The sequence below is a fragment of the Amyelois transitella genome, chromosome 9 (genome assembly GCF_032362555.1).
Source record: "Amyelois transitella isolate CPQ chromosome 9, ilAmyTran1.1, whole genome shotgun sequence".
NCBI lineage: Eukaryota > Metazoa > Arthropoda > Insecta > Lepidoptera > Pyralidae > Amyelois > Amyelois transitella.
Window position 1 is genome coordinate 7,366,672 of NC_083512.1, and position 21,153 is coordinate 7,387,824.

Here is a 21,153-nt window from a genome sequence, read left to right on the forward strand (position 1 = left end):
TCTGTCAGACACAATGGTAGACTCCGCCAATTGTGCTATATATTGTATTTTGTAAAATAAAGTTTTAATAAATATTAACTATACCTAATAAATTGTAAATTTTATAAAATGATTTTAAATATTATCATACATCATTGAATAATTAATTATTAGCATCGAAAGCTTGAATAATTTAGTCTAAGAAAACCGAGATATAATGAACAAACATTGCACTCATAATCGTATATCTTCGTACGTTGGTTTTAAAATAGTATTATTATTTTAACGTAACGAACTGACTCAAAGTTAGAATACAAATTATTTAATAACCGAAGTTTCGATTTGGATTACAAAAATTTTGGGTTTTTACTTAATTTTGCGAGGAACCAGTTACAACCGGCTTTGGACGACAGGTGTAAAGTATTTTTAGCATTGGGATATTAAAAAAAAGAAACTTTGTCCATGTCAATTTGTCGGGGTAAGTCCACTTTTTTATTTTGCATCAAAAGAAATCCGAAGTGCTCCGGGCAAGGTCCAAGGTTCATACTTTGGACTTCTTTTTTGCTGTTGATGATACGATGAAAATTACTGTTTTCAATCCAAAATCTGACGCACTTATCCAAATTCTGATAATTTTGACTATTACGATAAAAAATTAATAATGAGTAGAACAAGTAGAACCCTAAAAATATATACGATTACAATAAGGATCAAATGTCATGTATTATGAATATCAAAATATTTTTAAGCAACGACATAGACAAATAGTAGATACTTAACTTTGAACTGTGGTCTGGTTTTTATAAAAGTACTAGTATTTATATCCATACGAGTACCTCTATACTCCATACTATCCATACCTACCTTCTTAGTGTTCTTATAAATGGTAAACAATATGTGTTTGCCATATTTACTAATCTTTATGAAAATCCACGTTGAATCGAACTAACGTTAGTACTACATACAAACATACTTATGTTTATAATCCCTTGCGGGGTAGAGAGAGCCAACCGCCTTGAAAAAACTGAGAGGCCATGTTCAGCTTGATAGAATTGAGATTTATATTCAGGTTGCAAGCCTTAAAGAAGAATGCCAAGTTTATAAGCCTATTTCTTAGTCGCATTTGACGACATTCATGGAAAAGAGACGGAGTGGTCCAGTTATTTTTTCTATAGCTATCGAAAACTACAGAAGTATCATCAGTATATCAGCATTATTACGATAAATTATTTATAGACAAACAACTACGTACAAAAAAGTTTCCCAGAGCTATGTTTATATTAGAAGCACCCTTCACGTATCTAAGTATATCAATAATTTTTATACGAATTTAAAAAAGAATTAGCTAAATCGTGAACTATTAAACTGGTTTTCTTAATGTTCGTTAAAGACACCTGTTACGAAATAAATGAAGAGAAATTTATTAGAGCGTTTTATACCTACTATTTTTATAAATAAAAATTTATGAAATACGACTTACTTTTCTATACTGAGTCAAAATTTTCAAGTATTGAATGACAACTACGTTTCACTGAAAAACAATCTTAGATTTCAACTTGATACAATGCTAATGAAATGTTAGATTATGTCCGCCAATTTTGCTATTCAATTGTATTTTGTACAATAAAGTTTAAATAAATAGATGCTGTATTTGAATGCAGAACTGAACTCTAAACAAAACAAAAGTGTAAATTATATGGCTTTTAATACAAAGGTGATCATAAGAATATATAGGCTTCAAGCTACATGTGACCAAAGCCGCGGTGAACACTTAGTTGCAAATTATACCGTTCCTGTAGAAATCCATGTACAATATTATATTTCCTTGATATGTCCTTAATTAACTTAGTACGGGAGACGCCTATGTTGGCCTACCTGTTTTATGATTATATAAGTGAGATAAATATCTTATTGGTGGTTTCTTATTCGTCACTCGGCTAATTATTATTAATAAGAGTCACGCTCCGGCTCTCCTTGGATTGAGGTATCTGTCTAGACGACATAGCGTACATTGCGACAATTTGATATTTAGAATATTGTGTGATGATGAATGATTGATTTCATACTGGTGGCGAAAAAAAATTAGGCCCAATTTTTACAGCATAAAAAACATCACAGGCTAAAACCTGTATTAGAATATGCTTTTGAATGCATAAATTGAACACCAAAATGAAACAGAAATTAGTAAACCTTTCAATTGTACATTTGTCAATATTTTCATACAGAAAATCTCTTTTATACGCGTCAACCTGTGCTCACAAACAACATAAATTTCTTATTGACGCGACTTTGGTATTTTGTTTCATCTTTATTTTATGCAAAATATGTGTACTTGAGAGATAAATTGCATTTTTTAAATTGTTTAATTCGATTATAGTAGTGAGAAATGTGAAGTATTTACCATGATGAGATGTGCACGCGAGGGCTCACGTGACTTACGTATGTTAAGCAATACGACTGTTTTTCTCTATTTATAGGAAAAAATATGTCACACAATAATTGCGTAATGTCACATATTGTTACGAAATCTCTCTTTTTAAAATCACAAACAACCGTGCCTCTAAAAAGAGAAATTTAGACAAGGATCACTACATCTTATTCCCCTGAGTGACTAGGAGACTATCTGACGCATGTGCGTAGGGAAAAATCTCAATAATGCGTTCAAGTGTTCTGCATTTTTACACAAATGTTAGACCAAACTCGCAGGGAGATAAACCGAAAGAAGTATGCAGGGATCGTAGCAAGTGTAAAGATGTTGTCGCTGCCTACACCTCCGGGAATTATGTATGTATGTAAACTCGCAGGTCTGGTCGGCAATTAAGTAGGGCGATCTGGCAATCCTGCTTTTGCATGTTTCCCTAACCATAAAAGCTTAGCCAGCTGTTTAACTTATGAACAAAACACAGATGATTCATTTGTAAAAGGTTGCAATGTATGCAAAATAAAACCTTAATCATTCGACTTACTAGGTACGGTGATAGAATACTCATGTGTATGTGAAACATATATCTCAAAGTACTTTGAACTCGTCATTGATACAATGTGTAAATACGGAAGCAAAGTAATTGAGAATATAAGATCGTGTGATCGTGATCCTAAACTTTCTTGTGTTTTCCTCAAAGGGCTACCTAGAGTTCAGACAATAGACGCCGTGACCTCACGCACTGGTATGCGCTGTATTTGGCCGGCTCGGTGTAACCACTACGGTTTGAATACAAATGAAATGGGATGACCTCCAGCTTGATTCAATTTGTACTTCCGATGTTCTTAGGTACTCTTTTTTGTTTGATTTCCTTTTTTAGTGCATTTTATTAAGAACTAAATAAATTTTGGATAAAAACCGCATTTATCCAAACCAAGATCGAGGTAATAGCCGCACCTCGGACTCCTGTCCGGAGAGGTGAGGACGCTGCCGCTTCTTACGATAACGATGAATATAAAACATAAATTAAATAATTAATTTATTTATATGGAACTAATAATATATTGAACTAAGCTAGTAAAGTAAATTGATGATTTTATCTCAAGGGTACAATATTTTAAGACCAAAAAGTCAACATACAGGATTTGTTTTTTATGTGCTAATTGCACATAATTTATTTTAAACCTTATTTTTGTAATTGTGGATATACTAAGTTTACCCACAATTTAATTCAGTAATCTGTTTATATTACAATTACGAGTAATTGTGTAAGTATACTTAAATCTACTTTTTACATAAATACATACAAGAAATGTGTGAAAAGAGGATTCATCCCCATTCATCAGTCTCTTCGTTCATGTTCGCGTATTTGCGTACTGTTGACCTGACCTTTGACCAGATCGTTCATGATTTCATCAAGGATTTTACTATTTCAAAGTAAATTTAATTTTAAGTAGTAGGGTCGTGTGCTGAGTTCACTCCATAAAGGCATCACATACTCGTACTTGCACACGATTCTTCTTCATACAGAGCCCAAATATGACACTGAAAAGGTAACCGCTAGCAAAATGTTATTGCTTTATACCGAAGTGTTTTTTGTACTTTACAATATAGTCTTGTAATCGACACGTAATAGCTGCCTTATCGCCTCATAACAAAAACTGTAACGTTGCATAAAAATAAAATTTGTGCATAAAAAAATAATGAGCCCAACTTACCAACTCGAGGAAAAATATCGGTTCTATTGAAAATTTTTCCTAAAACAAATAAATTAGAAAGACAACTTTGCACCTATTCAAAGATGTATAAAAACTAAATTTTTAAAGATCTCATAATACCAAAGTCATAATGGAACAACGTATTATTCTCGACAATCGCCAATTCTTTACTTGATTGACACATTACATATCATACAAAACTTGACACATTTTTCATTCTTTACATAACTTTACAGAGTTATAATATTATGGCATGTAATATCTATATATTCAGAATGATGATTTTTGTACCCACTTTAATTTCCTATTATGTAGGTTTAGCTACAATTTTATGCTACAGATTTTAAAAAGTCATTTAGACAAATTATTTTCAAACGTAGAACTAAACTGACATTCAGCATTCGAATAAGTTTAATAAATACCAATATCAGGAAATATCATAATATCAGGAATTTTTGGCTAATGGGTCATTTTTTTTAAATTATACCAAGACATTCCAAAAGAACGCTCGCGGTTTCACCTTGTCACATGTAAAATCCCGTTAATTTCTGCTCCCGCAGGGAATCTGGGAATTTCAGTAGCTTAGGCTGTGCGTTGTTTAAGTCTGTTTCTTTTTATACAACCTTTTAACAAATAAAACTTTAGGTGCCGTGTGGTTCCCGGCACTATTACAAGTGCCGTGTGGTTCCCGGCACTATTACAAAAAAGAATAGGACCACTCCATCTCTTTCCCATGGATGTCGTAAAAGGCGACTAAGGGATAGGCTTATAAACTTAGGATTCCTCTTTTAGGCGATGGGCTAGCAACCTGTCACTATTTGAATCTCGGTTCTATCATTAAGCCAAATAGCTGAACGTGGCCATTCAGTCTTTTCAAGACTGTTGGCTCTGTCTACCCCGCAAGGGATATAGACGTGATCATATGTATGTATGTATGTAAAACTTTAGGTAGGTAGGTACTGTCAAATTATATTTTTCCTATTCTTAAAACTTTTGAAAAAGAAAAGAGAATTGTCTAAATGACTAATAAATACTTATGAATATGGTTCCTATTATTTATTAATTAATAATAAATGATATCATCGGCAGTAATACTACTTTGCACATAGTAACAAAGTAAGTAAGTACTAATAGTTACTTCCTGATACCTTTGTTATGATATTGAAGTAGCGATTAATCATTATCTTCATATTATTGTAATGTTGTTCCACCTTCGTCCCTGCGAATTAATTGATCTAATGAAAAATCTAATGATGGGCAAAAACTCGACATATAAATCTTCTATCTACTGTTATTGGTGTAGATAAAATTGTTTGTTTGAAATAAGTCATTGAACATATTTACATAAATTTACAGTACGAAGTCATATAACTATGTATTTGTAAATGCCAATTCACGTCTCAATTAGCAGGGGCGGTGTCAACGTCTTCATCATGGGATGATGATCTGGTACAGTCAGGTGGTATTTTATTCAGAATATTGGCCTTTGCAGGCTCTTTTTCGCGACATTTTACGTTTAAGTATATTAAATTTAAGTTATATCTAAAATATTAATATTTATTTGTCAAAAAGTTACAAGCTTCTAACTACGTAAGCACTTAACCCCCTTGAGGCTAGCGTCGTTCAAAGAACAGAACGGAACGCTTTTCAAAACTGATACAGAATCCCTTTAAAGACCAAGTTGGTACTAAACGATCCTTAAAACGAAAGCCATCCCCAAAAGAGTCCTTGTTATAAATTGATGTCGTAGGTGCGTAAAATACTTACTTTCAAGGTTGTTATCAGGAGGCAGACCATTTGGTCACAAGTAATTGGCATACTAAAATAAAGAGCAGAATCAACGAATCATTGCATGATCGACAACCGTGTCGCGCCAGGCCGTCACGCTCGCCCGGCGGCCTTCCTCGGCGATGGAATTTAATAATTATATAATGTAAACAAATGGGATGTTTTGTTATGACTTTTTTTGATATAACAACGCGTCACTGGCATGCATGCCACATAGAAAGAGAAATAATCAGGTGCTCAATGTTTTTTGTTCTTGACGCACTAGGCGCAAAGGAATGTTTTACCAGCAAATAATTCTTAAAGTTTTTAATATGTGGATTGGGATATGGGACGGAATAGAATGGATCATAATTGACCCGAGCTGTAAATTTTAACTTTCTGATATCCGAATGATAGGTACCTACATACGACAGTGCGACTTGATGGCAAAAATAAGGCTAGGTTTAAAATGAACGGCACACGTGCCGGTAGAACACTATGGGAATCATTGAAATTGATATTATAGTACCTAACAATAATCGTCAAATTTTAGGGTTAGTTTATTCAAGTTATTTAATGTTACCACAATGGGCCACATGGAGAAGCAAACCTCTTCTGTAAAGTATTTCGGAGATGAAAAACTTTTTACAAGGCCCACGGTACAAAATTTTTTTGTTTTACCATTTGATGCTTACACGTTACTTTAAGCTATAGAGCAAGTACTGAAATTGCTTATATCGTTGTTTCAGGGATGTCGACCGATGGGTCGACGACGGATATCAATGTCTTACTCAACGACACCGGTAAGTAAAATAACTTTTTAAAACAATTTTAATTCCTACAAGCAAAAAATATTAACAACACATACATAATTTTTTTATTTATTTTTATACATTTTTCTCTTTACGTTCAGAAAAAGTTTGCGTCAGTCTGTGGACAATTTAAATTGTTTTTTGTTTTAACGCCATCTAGGATAATATCATTATACTACAAAGTACTTTTAGCGCCATCTAGGATAATATCATTACACTACAAAGTAATTGTGTATTAAATAGTTTTAATGTAAATTCATAGATAGCGCTACTACATTAGAAGTAGTTAGTAGTTCACATATAACTTAACAGATGACGCTATTACTACGCTTTTTTTTAATAAATAATATCGCTAAAACCGCATAGATGGCGTTACTTTATCTCTTTGCTTCTTAGATTTAATAATCACCAACAGATGGCGCAGTTTGTAACGTTTGTTTACGGAATAGTTACACACATCAAGTATAGATGGCAGATTTATTTTGATGTATGTAGTTTCATTACAGATAGCAATTATATACTATAACTTCACAATTGAAACACAAGATGGCGTCCTTAGGAGCTTCCACGTGAATATTAATGTATCTAACGCAATCCCTTACTTTTATGTTTTATCTGGGAGGAGAGGAAGTAACATTTTTATAGTCGTCAATCAGAAATCGGGCAACCTTGCTCACGAATGGCCAAATAAGTGACAAAAATACTGAAGTGTATTCAAATACGGTGGGATTTATTAATAAAAATGAAGAGCTGTATAAAATCATGAAACAAGGAATAGGTACATTTACCGGATTGGAGACTCCATAAAAAAAACAATGCTTACTTAGACCATTTTTAACTTATGTAAGAAGCACGTAGGTATCAGACACCTACATATGTATTAAATGAGGTGATCATATGGGATTTTGCACCAAAAGACGTCAGTATGATGTCATACTGCCTCGGTAGGTAGGTATAACGTGAAATCCGATTAAGATAGGTATACAGATGTTCCTCATAGGTATAGATCGTTGGTAGACTTCATTCATATGGGTTTCTAACCAAGGTTGCCGCGTAAGATTTTTTTTTGTTCTCGTTTATACATAGGCGATACTTCGAAGTTTAATACTAGACACTACATCTTACCATTTGCGTCGATTCCTGCATACTTCTTTTATTTATATTAGTATTTATTACTCTCTTCATGCTAGCTCGTTTGTTTATTGTAGTACTAAACTCATAGCCTCGATTGCGGTCGTCTAGGCCTTTCCCTTTCATACTTATCAATCACATCCTTCTTGTATTTTATCATTTTTATTAATTTGCTTTCATTCATTCTCTCCGTATGACCAATTGATCAAATCATCTAAATATTACCTTCGAAATATTTATTCTATAATAAGAATTTTCAACAAAATTAATCAAAAAGTAAGTATTTGTTATTCTAGATTATAAATGTTTCAAAAATATATTTTCGTTACTTAATATCATTTACGTATATTTATGAGTAGCTGTTGCCCGTGACTGCTAAAGGGGATTTTTGTTAGGATGACAGGTATAACGGTACTTACGCACACCCTTTTTCACACACTGACCCTTTCTTTTGCTCACGTGGAAGTGGATGACTGAGACTGAGATTTTATGTAAAAAATCAAACAATATTTATATGAAGTGTATTATTCCAATTTCTACCTGGTACTTGCTGTTGTTTATCTTTCCACAACCTACACCTACTACCCATGATTCACCATGATTTAAACCTAGAATTATGTCAGCATTATTCAATCTGTGCTACAATAAGTATGAGGTACTATCATAACCTTATCATTTTAAATTATATTCATAAATTCTGAAAAATTTATCTGGAAACCCTACTGACGTTATTGTGTTCACATAATTACAGCTATAGTGAGTCAGTGCAGTGACCATTCATTGACCAAAGAATCAGTAATAAATCAAGATGATAATTGATAGTGACTTACCTGTTACTGATGAATGACGCACTGTGATGTCACCTTGATTTACACCAATATTTCATCTGCGTAACAGCAATGCTTACGAACTTTTTTGTACGTATTTATATTAATCCGTACTTCCATTATTATAACCGCGATGATAGTCAGTCTTTCTGTCTGCTAATCCGCTTTACAAATTTTGATAAAATTTCGTATGAATACCTAGTTATGTCTGACGTCAAACTTCTTGTTACGGAAAATGGCTCGGGTACAGGCAAATGGGTGTTTAGATTAAGCGAACCCTAAATAGGAAATATAAGAGAAAATATTTTTTTCCCCCCATCTATGCTTGTTATTTGGTTTACCCGTTTTAACTGTATTATTATGAATTTATAATAACTGTGCCGTGTGGTTCCCGGTACCATTACAAAAAAGAATAGGACCACTCCATCTCTTTCCCACGGATGTCGTAAAAGGCGACTAAGGGATATCGCCTAAAAGAGGAATCCCAAGTTTATAAGCCAAACTTGGGATTCCTCTTTTAGGCGATGGGCTAGCAACCTGTCACTATTTGAATCTCAATTCTATCACTAAGCCAAACAGCTGAGCGTGGCTTATCAGTCTTTTCGAGACTGGTGGCTTTGTCTACCCCGCTAGGGATATAGACGGGATCATAGTTATGTATGTATTGATAATAACTGTATGATACCACAATAGTAGGTATAATATTACGTGTGAGACTAGTAGGCAAGTAGGTATGTTTGTTGCAACATTATTATCTGCAATGATGTGACCCAAAGAGGCGAAGGAGAAACAGTATGACATTGCTTTATTCTTGTACATAGTAAATAGCTTTAATCATTAAATATATTTACTATGAAGGTAAATATAAATTGCCGGCTGAAGGTATATCTTTACCTTTTTCCGCCGCGGCCTGGCCTGCGTGCGAAAAGAAATAGTAAAACGAATAAAAAAAACACACAAACACACTTTCATATTTTTAGTATTAGTATTGATAAGGGGTTTTTTTTTCTATTCTCTGTTGCATCTTCTTCTTCTTCTTTGCATAAAGCTCTGTGTGAGAGGTGAGGATGTAACCGAAGAGTAGAGGTGCGACTTTTTCACTCACGTCTTTTTCCATATACTTACGTATGTAGATACCTACTTATAATGTTAAAATTTTCAAGTCAAATAAACATTTCAGCACATTAAAACGAAATTAAAGCCCCCACTGTTTACATTACAATTCAGGTGAGAGTCTAAGGAGGGCGCCAAAGCAGATATACAACTTTTATGAGGTCGTAGTAAAAATAGTAGTTTTTATCTCCAAAATATAGCAACAGCTAACATTTTGCGTCATCTCTTGTCTAGAATTAAAATAGACTCGTGCAACTCTCTCAAGTCCTTGGTAACATTTTTTATTGTAGTTTTCTATATTCAAAGGTTTAAAAATGAAACATTAAACCTACTGATTGGTTATTTTCTTTAATGGAATTGAAGTGGATTGTACTTTTAGTAAGCGAAGTTATTTCAACTTATACTTAATTACTTTTTTAGCAAAATCATCAATGTTCAGTAGTAATTTCGGATTTCTACTTAGAAGTGTATTTATCTTTAATTTTTGTCTTTAATGTAGGTATGTTGTGTCAATGGACAATTTACACTTCGTATTTTACACGAGTATGGTTAATTTTGTATTAGAGTTATTAACATGACGTAGATATTGTTACATGATATGAAAACAATACGTACGTCTTCGGTAGTATCAGACGTTTTTTATTTATTCAATATTGGATTGGGCATTTGTCTTCCATCTTATATTCAGCAAGTTTCACCAAGGGTAGAAATAGTCATAAGTTTCAAAATTAATGATTTTGCTATGTATATGTCACCCCGAAAAAAAACATAAATGAAAATTATGTTTGGTTTTTTTCACATAAAGGTTTCCATCGATGACTCATATGCTTTAATCCTGAACAACGTAAATCACAGAGGAAGCAATGGCCTTTGACTCATTGTGAAGTTGGCCTTACATAACCACTTGTAATAGGTATTTTCCTTGACTGCATTTTATTTACACATCTGCATTTTAAACTTGGTATGATTATAGTCACAAGAAGCTATGATAATTATTTAGATAACTATTAATGTGTACTATCGCAATAACTGTTTACTAGGAAGGAATTATTGATTACATAATAAGGAAGTTTAATAATAAGAACAAGTTAATAAATGAATACAGCAGATGCTAAATCTATTACGAATGGAGTAAACAACGCCTTGAACTAAGAAAATGTTAAATCACTATAAATTGTATTTGAATAAAATTGCGCTCAAATGATTAACAGAAAACCATATTTTGAAGTTGTTTCACGCGTAAAACACTAGATTTACCTATGTGATCACACAACTGACAAAATTTCATTTCGTGTAGATTGATAGCAACCTGTGACTATGTGAATCTCAATTCCATTGTTGCCATACAGTTGAATGTGACCTTTCAGTCTTGTTGACATATCGGCTCTGTTCACCCACTAAGGAATAACGACTTAATTATATGTATACTAGAGGCCGCCCGCGACTTCGTCCGCATGGAAACCCTATCAATCCCGCGGGAACTCTGGGATAAAAAGTAGCCTATGTGTTATTCTGGGTCTTCAGCTACCTACATACCAAATTTCATGGTAATCGGTTCAGTAGTTTTTGCGTGAAAGAGTAACAAACATCCATACATCCATACAAACTTTCGCCTTTATAATAGTAGTAGGATAAAATAGTAATTTTAGGGTAATTTACCTGTAAAAGTCACAATAGAAGCTAAAAACATAGTCAAAGTAAATCCCCGTTTTCCGCATCCGTGCCAGTGTCTCATTAGATTGATTTTTGAGGAAAAGCCATAGAATTAAATATAATTCGCTCATTTTGTTGTTTGTGGAAAAACAATTTAAAGTTAATTGGGATGTTTGTCGACGTTAATATAAATACTTTTTGTTTTTGTTCATTGTTTTTTAGTCCACAAAATAATTTGTGTTTTTACAATGTCCAAGGCTTATGATTTATTGTTGAACATGTACCTACCAACTTATTCAGTTTATTTACAGGTTCCTTAACAAAAATAATTTTGTTCATTTTACTCTAAAAGGAATCAGAATATCCCTATATACGTACATTACATACATTTTCAGTGATTGATAAAAATCCCAAATTTTTAAATGTAGCCTCCTATTCCTTGATAGACATTTATTATTTGCGCGGCAAAAGAAGCAACTAATACACACTTATGTTTTTTTTTCACTCTTACAATAATTGCATAGGAGTCAAAGTAGTAATATCCTCCAAGTGTAAGTCCCGGTTGCGACTTCCATTTCTCTGGAGAGGAGCCTAGGGTCCGAACCACAATCAGTTTTTTACACGAAAGAGTTTAGTTCGTCTTGACAGGGGAACCTATTACTTAATGGTTGCACATTGTTTGAATGTGCAGGTTTCTTTACGTTCTCTCGCCGTAGGAGCATCGATTAGCAATTACAGTAATTTACTTTTCTCGGAAAATCTTTGGTACGTGGCCGGGGTAGGATTTGTTCCCTTTAAAACCGCTAGATCACCGACGCTCTCACAGACATACATAAAAAACACGTCATTTTCCCTTGTACACATAGCCAAAAGTTTCGAAACGCCACGTTTTCACGTACGGCAAAATGATGGAATTGAGATTAAAATAGTGTTACAGGTTGCTAGCCCATTACCTAAAGGAAATATTACGAACGCTCTCACAAAGAATGATATTGATAATGAGTATAAATTAGCGCGAGAATGAACTAAAAATCACGACAATCACCACATGACAGAATGTGTAAAATAAGTATTTGTTTACAAAAACGCAAATACGTGCGACGTGCGTCGGTTGTGGTTTGACTGCGACATATCAAATGCAGACAGGCGACACACCTAGTATATATCCGTATACTAAATATAAGTATAACGTTTAACAAACACGTCAGTCCAGTACAACGACTCGGGGAAATTACTGTGTTCAAAAGGATATGACGTACCTTAGTGCATTAACTCTATCTTATACAATAGTAATGAGCACTTTTAGTAAAATGATTGTAAGATTAATATGATGTGAAATATATGTGAAAAGCCGTGTGGTTCCCTGCATTAATAGGAAAAGAATAGGGCCACTCCATCTCTTTCCCATGGATGTCATAAAAGGCGACTAAGGGATAGGCTTATAAACTTGGCGACTTCTTGTAGGCGATGGACTAGTAACCTGGCACTATTTGAATTTCAATTCTATCATTAAGCCGAACAGCTCCGCGTGGCCATTAAGTCTTTTCGAGTCTATTGGCTCTATCAACCCCGCAGGGGGTATAGACGTGTATGTATGTCCGCCTTTGAACCTCATACCCTATCTTTTTTCTTTTTCTTATTCTTAAAGTTTATACTATCTCTCTATCTATGTGAAAAGTGGACTTGAAAATACTGAACAAAGCTTGCCATAGCATTTTGTTTCTCAACAGTAGTCATGCAATGGCCCAGTCAAATTTAAGTTCAACAACACGGCAAAGAAGATACAAGTGACACTTGTTTGCTGTTCAGTTAGTGACATCAAAACAAATGATTTAATGAAAAATGATTTGCAAATGCGTATTGCTGATTTTAAACATTTACCCTATATTGCATAAACGTACCTAGACAATTGCAAATCGACCTATAACCCTGACTTAAAACTATAAGGTCCTCAGTAAAAGTGTCACTGTTTCTCTTTAACCTTGTTTCCATCATTAGTGTTTATGCAGTTTCCTACCTCATTTGTCGCGTACCGTTCCTCTATACTGAATGCCGTTAATTGTCCACTGATTTGACGTTATGCCTGTGCGCAGCTCTGCAAGCGTCAGACGATAAATCCTGTTAATTTTTCTTGTCAAGGAACATAGTAACATGATGCTAAATTTCATCTTGTCAGTCTTACTACCTATGCTTCACTGACAAATTTGTTGCAACGTTTAGGAAAAAACGTTGCAACAAGTTTGTCAGTGAAGCAAGAGTTTCATACCTAACTAGCTTTCGTCTGCGGCTCAGTCCGTGTGAGGAAGTACTCAATGTCCTTTTCTGTACGAAATGAAAAATTTCATGGAGATCGGTTCAGTGGTTTTGATGCCTTTCACATCAAAAAGACAAACAAACACACAAACATGTTTACCATTTATTATATTACTATGGAATATCTAAGAATAACCTTCATTAAACTTTACTGCAACATACCCAAAAATATCCTTATCATGGCACTCTTGTTTTTTAAGAGCATTGATCCAAATAACTTCAATGATGCAAGTAAGACGGGCAGTTGCGCATGATCATACAAACAAGTTATCACGGATCAGATCAAGGAACAGCGTAACGGCGCGGGAGTATTCCACATCACAACACAAAGATAAGCAAAGGTTACGTGTCAGCAGATTAGCTATTATTGGCCCGATAGTGTTATCAAACCCCCCGGACATTTTAATTACAGCTCAGTGATAGTTATCGGATTATATGAATATAAAACTGTGTCAGTGACTCATCCTTAGTTAATAAAGGTGAGTACTTAGTAATCTCAAAGGTTTTTTGTAAACAAAATTAGCCTGACTCATGAGAGATTAGTAATATTTTAAGGTTTGATACCTGAATAGAGGATTCTACCACTTTTTAGTGATATAACCACTTAAGTATGACTCAACATATCACATAGTCAAATCTGTATCCCCTGCGGGGTAGACCACGCCAAGCCGCAAAGAAGAGTGATAAAAAGAAGGCAAAAAAATATATCTTTTGAATTCGTCCAAGAAAAAGTAAACGTTAGATTTCTTCAAGCATCTTCATCATTCCCTGTTTTCATTAAAGTTTCATATTATTATTATAATCAATAAAGTTACGTACAAACTGATAAAATTTCTATACCCAAGAAAATATTTACATATACAATTATAATAAACTTAACAAAAATAGACATAGTTTATAATTATGATCGCCTTACTTTTATTGCATGTTATGAACCGATAAGCTGTATTGACCATTGTTGGATGCTATTACTGTGTTCATGACATCTCATGCGTCATCATTGACCTTTATTGTAATACAATCGTCGAAATATCTAATAATCAGTGCGTCACACCAAATATCACCCCATATTTTAGGCGGTAATTTTGTGTAAACATGTATGTGTTTTTCATGTTCGAGAAATCCAACTCTAAATAAACTTATCAAAAACTAGCTATTTTTGGGAACCAATACATAATTTAATGGGCTTGGCTACTTAAATAAATACTGAACAGAGAGATGCAAAAAGTGCAGTCCATAAATTGATAAAACATACACGCACAGAGATATCTCCTAAACAATGTAAATAGTCACAAGGCTCGAAGGCTGGATGCGTTGCGACCATTCCTTTTTTACGAGTACTGGCCGCGGACTTTGACGTGATGGCTGGCAATGTAGTATAAAATCTTTGTTTAATATTTTGCAACTGTATTTATACTAGTACTTTATAATATTTCCCATTAACCTACGCACTTCGCATTCGAAACGATTTCTGGATCTTTTGAATTCGGATAATTTTTGAAGTTCCTCTCACGTAATGCTACATCATCGGCCGTGCATACAAATGTGACACTAACATTTCCTGATACAAATGTGAGCAAGGAATGTAACAGTAATATTTAATAGTTTTATAGGAATAAACTGATATTAAAAGCCACGTACGAGTGAGGAAGTTAAATAGAATTAACAAATTGAATGAAATTAGTTTTAGTAAAGATAAAAAGAATTTTCGTAAGTTGACAAATAAATGGAATACTCGTACTCCTCAAATTGCCTTATGTTTACGCTTTGCAAAATATGACATTTTCCAATGATGAAAGATATGAAGCGAACTTGCGTTATCAGCATATTTTGACAATTCTAGATATCTTCTACCAATTAAATGTTTTTCATCCTTATTACATAATATTACCGATTAAGATATAACTTTCATACAGTTGTTATATTCATTTAGTATCTATAATTGCATGTTCTATGTTGCACTATGTTCATTACATTGTTTTGTGCACGGCATTGTATTCACGCGTTTTTTTCTTTCTTTCAGAGTCTGATCTCACCAGCTTATCGCATGTTGGTAAGTGGACCATCTTTTTAATCAGCATTATAAATGTCTTCGTCTTCATCAATTGGTGGTTGAAATTTATCGTTGTGTGTTTTATCATTGGCACTATAATAGTATTTTTATATAAAGCTGACTTAAGCAAATATATATTATTTAAAATATAAAAATATGAATTTTATTTAGGCCTTATCTGGATGGAATACATACCTACATATCTGAGACAAGAGACAGCATTTCAAAGTTGACTATAAGTTCTGTTGTCTTCTGAGTTTACAAAAGAAAAAGATCTCTGGTTCCTCTCTTAAAAACCAAATTCATTCAGTTGATTATTTTAATTTCATATAACGATATTAATAAACATGGTTTGAAAAACATTGTATCAATTAAATATGGTTGTAGGTAAAGATAGGATGTTTCTGTATCATATACAAGTGAAGATGATAAAAAATAAGATAAGAGAAAGTTTGAAAGAAAGAAATAAAATGACGGGGAAAGTAAGAAAATCTATAGAAAAACTAAATAACTGCCAAAAGAAAGTAGAAAACGAGGTAACAGAAGTAGGGTATGTAAATCAGTGTTGCTCTCAGGATGTTTTCAAGAATCGTACACGAGGCAATAACCAAAACATTCGTCTATTCGCGTGGAACAGGTATCAGCGCATTACCGCATTGAAATTGAGTGATTTGTTGTGGTGTTGTCGAATTACGACTTCCGGCGATACATCTCGAATAGTGACCGCGACATGACATACTTCCGGTCATGGCATTCTATGACTTATCTTATTATCTATTATTGATGCATATATACATACATTAGGAGTTTAAAAGTCAATATTTCTAACAGTACAGTATTTATTTCCTTAGAAAGTTTAGGTACAATTAGAACAGAAATGTTAACTGAAATGCTGGCTAATATTGGTACCGATTGAACTATTAACAGAGTATATATCATAGTTACTATAATTTCTAAGAAGAAAGAGAATCATTCATGCGATACAATTTGCTAGAAATACTGGCCATTAAAATGTACAAATTGCTTCGATACGTGATAGAGTAGACAGTGGCCTTATTGTTATATGAGCAATATGAGCATGCATTTCAATTAAGGTTCATAATGGTAATTGGTGTCGTGTATATTAGATACTACTTGTAGGTTCTAAACACATGAATTATTTACACTTGAAAAAATTTAATTGTCAAATTAAACTGCTGTTGAAATAAAATATCCGGCCGTATTAAAGAATGAAATAAAGTAGTACCTATCTGCAGTGGTATACGTAGAAAATTTCATATCATGTCAACTTTTAATGTGTTTTACAATAAAAAAATTATCATGAAGTTCAGGGATAACGTATAATAACAATACTATTTGAAATTCTATATTTTAACAGTTGCTCTACTGAAATAGAAATGACTGACGCAGAAACTGTTGCCGGGAATAACATTAATTCGAGTATTCTCATTATTGGGTCGATTGGAGTTGAAGGTCAAGTATACTTGTAATTCGAAATTTATATATTTTGGCGTTTCATCTTGAGTGCTAACCGATGCTCTTACGATGAGGGACAACTACTAGACGCTAGGAAACTTGCACATTTAAGCCATTGTATATGGTTAGGTTTCCCTGTCAAGGTTGTGGAGGTCAGATGGGAGTCGAAATCCTTTTTATACTACTTATTTAGATAAAATACGTTTACAAAATAGTTAAGCTGAATAAAATCGACAACGTTTAACGTATAAATTTTCCACTTAAATTTATATAAAGGATAAATTGCACCTTGGATATGTGCCAAACTTATAAACGACTACATAAAGAAAATGTGTTTTTTTAACAATGGAGACAAAAGACTGTCAAAATTTACTGTCCGTTAACATTTATAAAATAAAATTTAAACGAATCGATTATGTACTTGTTTTGTTTTATTCCAAGTGGAACTTATTATTATATGCAATATTTCAAAGATTTCGAATAGATTTTGTTTGTATAAAATAACTACTATTACTGGGGTTTCGAAATACTCGATTTTTCAAAATAAATGATTAAGTATGTGCGTACAGTGGATGATTACATTTTAATTAATTTATTTATTAAAAGTAATTTACTAACATCGAAAGTTGATATTTAGTGATCTGTAAGTTACCTAATTTAACGATATTGGTGGTTGATTGTGCATCGAAATTGTCCAATTCCTTTGGTTACAGACTTCCGTTATTATTTGCAGCAACTTCGATACGACATTGCTAATTTATTATTTACGATAAGTACGTTTGTAGGTTTCTTTGATTTTATTACAGGCACGTTTTCTGCATGTTGCTTTGCACGATTTGTTTATACTTTAGTCACATTGCTAGGCACATGTTGCTTACCGCAATAAGTTTTCATCTTATAATTGATGATTATTAGTAACACAATGATGGGAGTTGCATTAATTAAATGCATTTAATTCTCTTCGTTCTGTAGATTATCTTGCGTGAGATTATGATTATCTATTTATAGATATGCGTTCATTCATTACCGGTTAAAGTGCAAAATCTTTGCGTAAGTGCACGTGGAGACTGAGTGTCTAATGATTGTTTAAATTTAATTTTGGAAAACACAAGTTTCATGATGAATAAATGGAAATGGCAACTGATAGGTATAATATATCACAAAACTTAGTTGTCGTTTCTGTAGAATCAAAGTGTTGGTAATTTTAATTTGCCTATTCGCCTCTTCACAACCATATAATTAAACATAAAAATAATACCAATCAACGCGGATTAATGTAAACTTCCTGCAACACAACTAATTGTGATGTACAATTCTGGGAACACGGTCATGTTTATAGAGACTATTTTTGATTCCCGATGCGCAAATTGTTTTGTTCTTGCTGATGCCGACCAGATGATTTTTAATGAACAATTAAAACCTCCTGATTGTTTGCGCAGTCGAAAAAGATCAATGCCTGCAATATCTTTTGGTGTAACAATCTTTATTTTCTGTGGAAACATGTACAAATTTTCAATGTATCCAGATATTTCAGTTAAAAGTAAAGGAGAACTAAAATTTGGAATTGTTAGTATTTTGAAATGTTCACTGTGTCATCATGTACACACCCACTACTATTAGATAACGATATCTTATCATAAAGGACAAAGCAATTTCCCATAAGAGACTTGTTAGAAGGTCTTTGTATGACCGTACATTTATCTTTTGACATGTTGTAATGCCAGGAAAATTACTTGGGAATCACGATATCCAGTCTTGTGATCGATTCCAATTCATGTTTTAACATTATAGGAAAGTACATGTATGATGTGCTGCTAAGTACCGTGTGCCCTTGTCACGGCATCACGGCCTAGTAACCTACATTTAAGGTTGCAGGCAGTTGTATTTGATTTTATAATCGAAATACGCAGCTGCATTGATTGATAGTAAACATTACATACATAAAATGACGTCTCTTTCCCGGAGGATAGTAAATATTACTATTCTTAATAGTAAATATTACTTATTCTTAATCATGTAGAAATTGCATAGGTGCCTGACATTTATTAATGTGCCAAAACCACTCTTTTAAAATTATAATTATCGTAATATAAACTTCGACGTTGGTATCTGCTAAATCTAAATGTTAGTGTATATTGATATCGTTGGAGATCTGGATTTTGTATACAAAACTGTGTCGACCGTGCGAGTTTAAGCCAAAAAGCAGAGTCTACATTTAGGGGGAAGTAAACACTATCAAATTGTTTACACAGTGTAAAATTATACTCAATAGTAAACAGAGAATTAGTCAGCAATTGTTTACGTCGGCTGGCCATTACAGACACTAACCATAAATCGAAGGATTTGTTTGATTCTGAAAACATTACTCACTTTACATACACTGAATGGTGAGGTGAACCGAAAAGATTGCAAGTAAATTTGGAGTTAATAGGCGGTTGAAATTTGTCTTTAGTAATACTCTTGACTTTCAGCGAGTAATTTATTGAAAATTTTTGCATAACAATTGGCAAAATTAGCGGAATAATTTAAATGGATGTTGCTTTCAACGATGTAAGACTCGGAGCATGTCCAGGACTAATGCTCACTTCAAAGACCGTATTGATGAAGTTGTAAACATTATTCATAGTCATTGTAAAACGTTCTACAATATTTCAGGAAAATTGGCTATTAAGTTTGTAAAGCTTTGGTTGAACAATAAAGGTATTGTTAATAATTATGGACATACGTTTATTCCATTTTTTTGTTACCATAAAAAATTAATTGATTTGTCGAGCTTTGGAAAATATTTATACTTACCTGTAAAATGTTGATCGAAACCAAATTGTGCATGAGTAGGTAAACTGGTGGTTGTACTAGATCTCCACAAGGAAATTGATTGATTTTGAGATAACATGTCCCGGGAAATGATGGGAGAACGGCATTATTTTGCTCAGCAGTGCCGATATCAGCCATTTATGATGATGATGAGATAAGTGACGTTGTTTGTGACAATATTAAGGAAAACACGAAAACTACGTTTACATCATAGACACATTGGTTACAGTTAAAAAAAAAGTTACGTATCGGATGGCGTGTGCGTAGGTGTACAGACGCCGCGAGCAATGTCACCGGCGAGACGCATTTAGACGAATTTTCACGTGTCATCGATTTCGACAAAAATAAAAAAACAGTCCTTATTGTAACACACTTAGAGTCTTAAGTATTGTATACTATAACAGTATTTAAAGTTAATGCGCAATCGTCGTCGGCAGATCGGAATGTTGTAGGAACAAGACAACATTTTACATTTTACCCAAACAAAGTGTGGTGACGATATTGTTTCACAAGCTTGTAACATTGTCGCGATATCTACGTTTTGAATGGTAATTTGTAGGTACAACTATAACTATAAGTAGATTATAGAGATTATTTTAACACCGTAAGTAATACCTAGTCTGTGAATATGAGTATACCAAAGAGAACGTGATGGTCTTGACTATAACAACGAATAGTAAACATGAAGCGCATGTTGCGTTGATTGTTTCCTTATCATGTGACAACATTGGTTGGTTTTCAGGAATAACACAAAACGTGTTCAGCGTCACATGTTGCAGCAGCTGTTATTATTAATTTCATGTTTCTATCTTCAAAGAAAATACGTACAAATATAAGTACCTAGGTATGTAGTACTGGAAACAAGTTGTTTATTGAGTGTGTTTGTAATTTTGACGTTTTCTAACCATGAAGTCTTAAACAAACTTATGAACATAATTTCCAAATACCTTTCTTTCATCTTTGCGTGATTCCTGCACCCCATATATATTTAGATTAGATCAATATCCATTTAGATTTTAAATATCGATATCTAAATGATTTTATTAGTAAAGTTATATAAATTGGTGAGAGAAAG

General features: G+C 33.3%; 1 protein-coding gene across 5 annotated transcripts in view; it reads left to right on the forward strand.

Moving 5' to 3' along the window:
- Positions 1 to 21,153, forward strand: part of LOC106143241 (uncharacterized) — a 152,372-nt gene that overhangs the window by 76,220 nt on the left and 54,999 nt on the right. For 4 of the 5 annotated variants that reach the window (XM_013345264.2, XM_013345268.2, XM_013345267.2 and 1 more), the window contains 2 exons: positions 6,636 to 6,689; positions 15,759 to 15,788. In XM_013345264.2, the coding sequence (XP_013200718.1) occupies positions 6,636 to 6,689; positions 15,759 to 15,788 (84 nt within the window). The remainder of the gene's footprint in view (positions 1 to 6,635; positions 6,690 to 15,758; positions 15,789 to 21,153) is intronic. The other variant, XM_013345266.2, reaches the window with a different exon arrangement.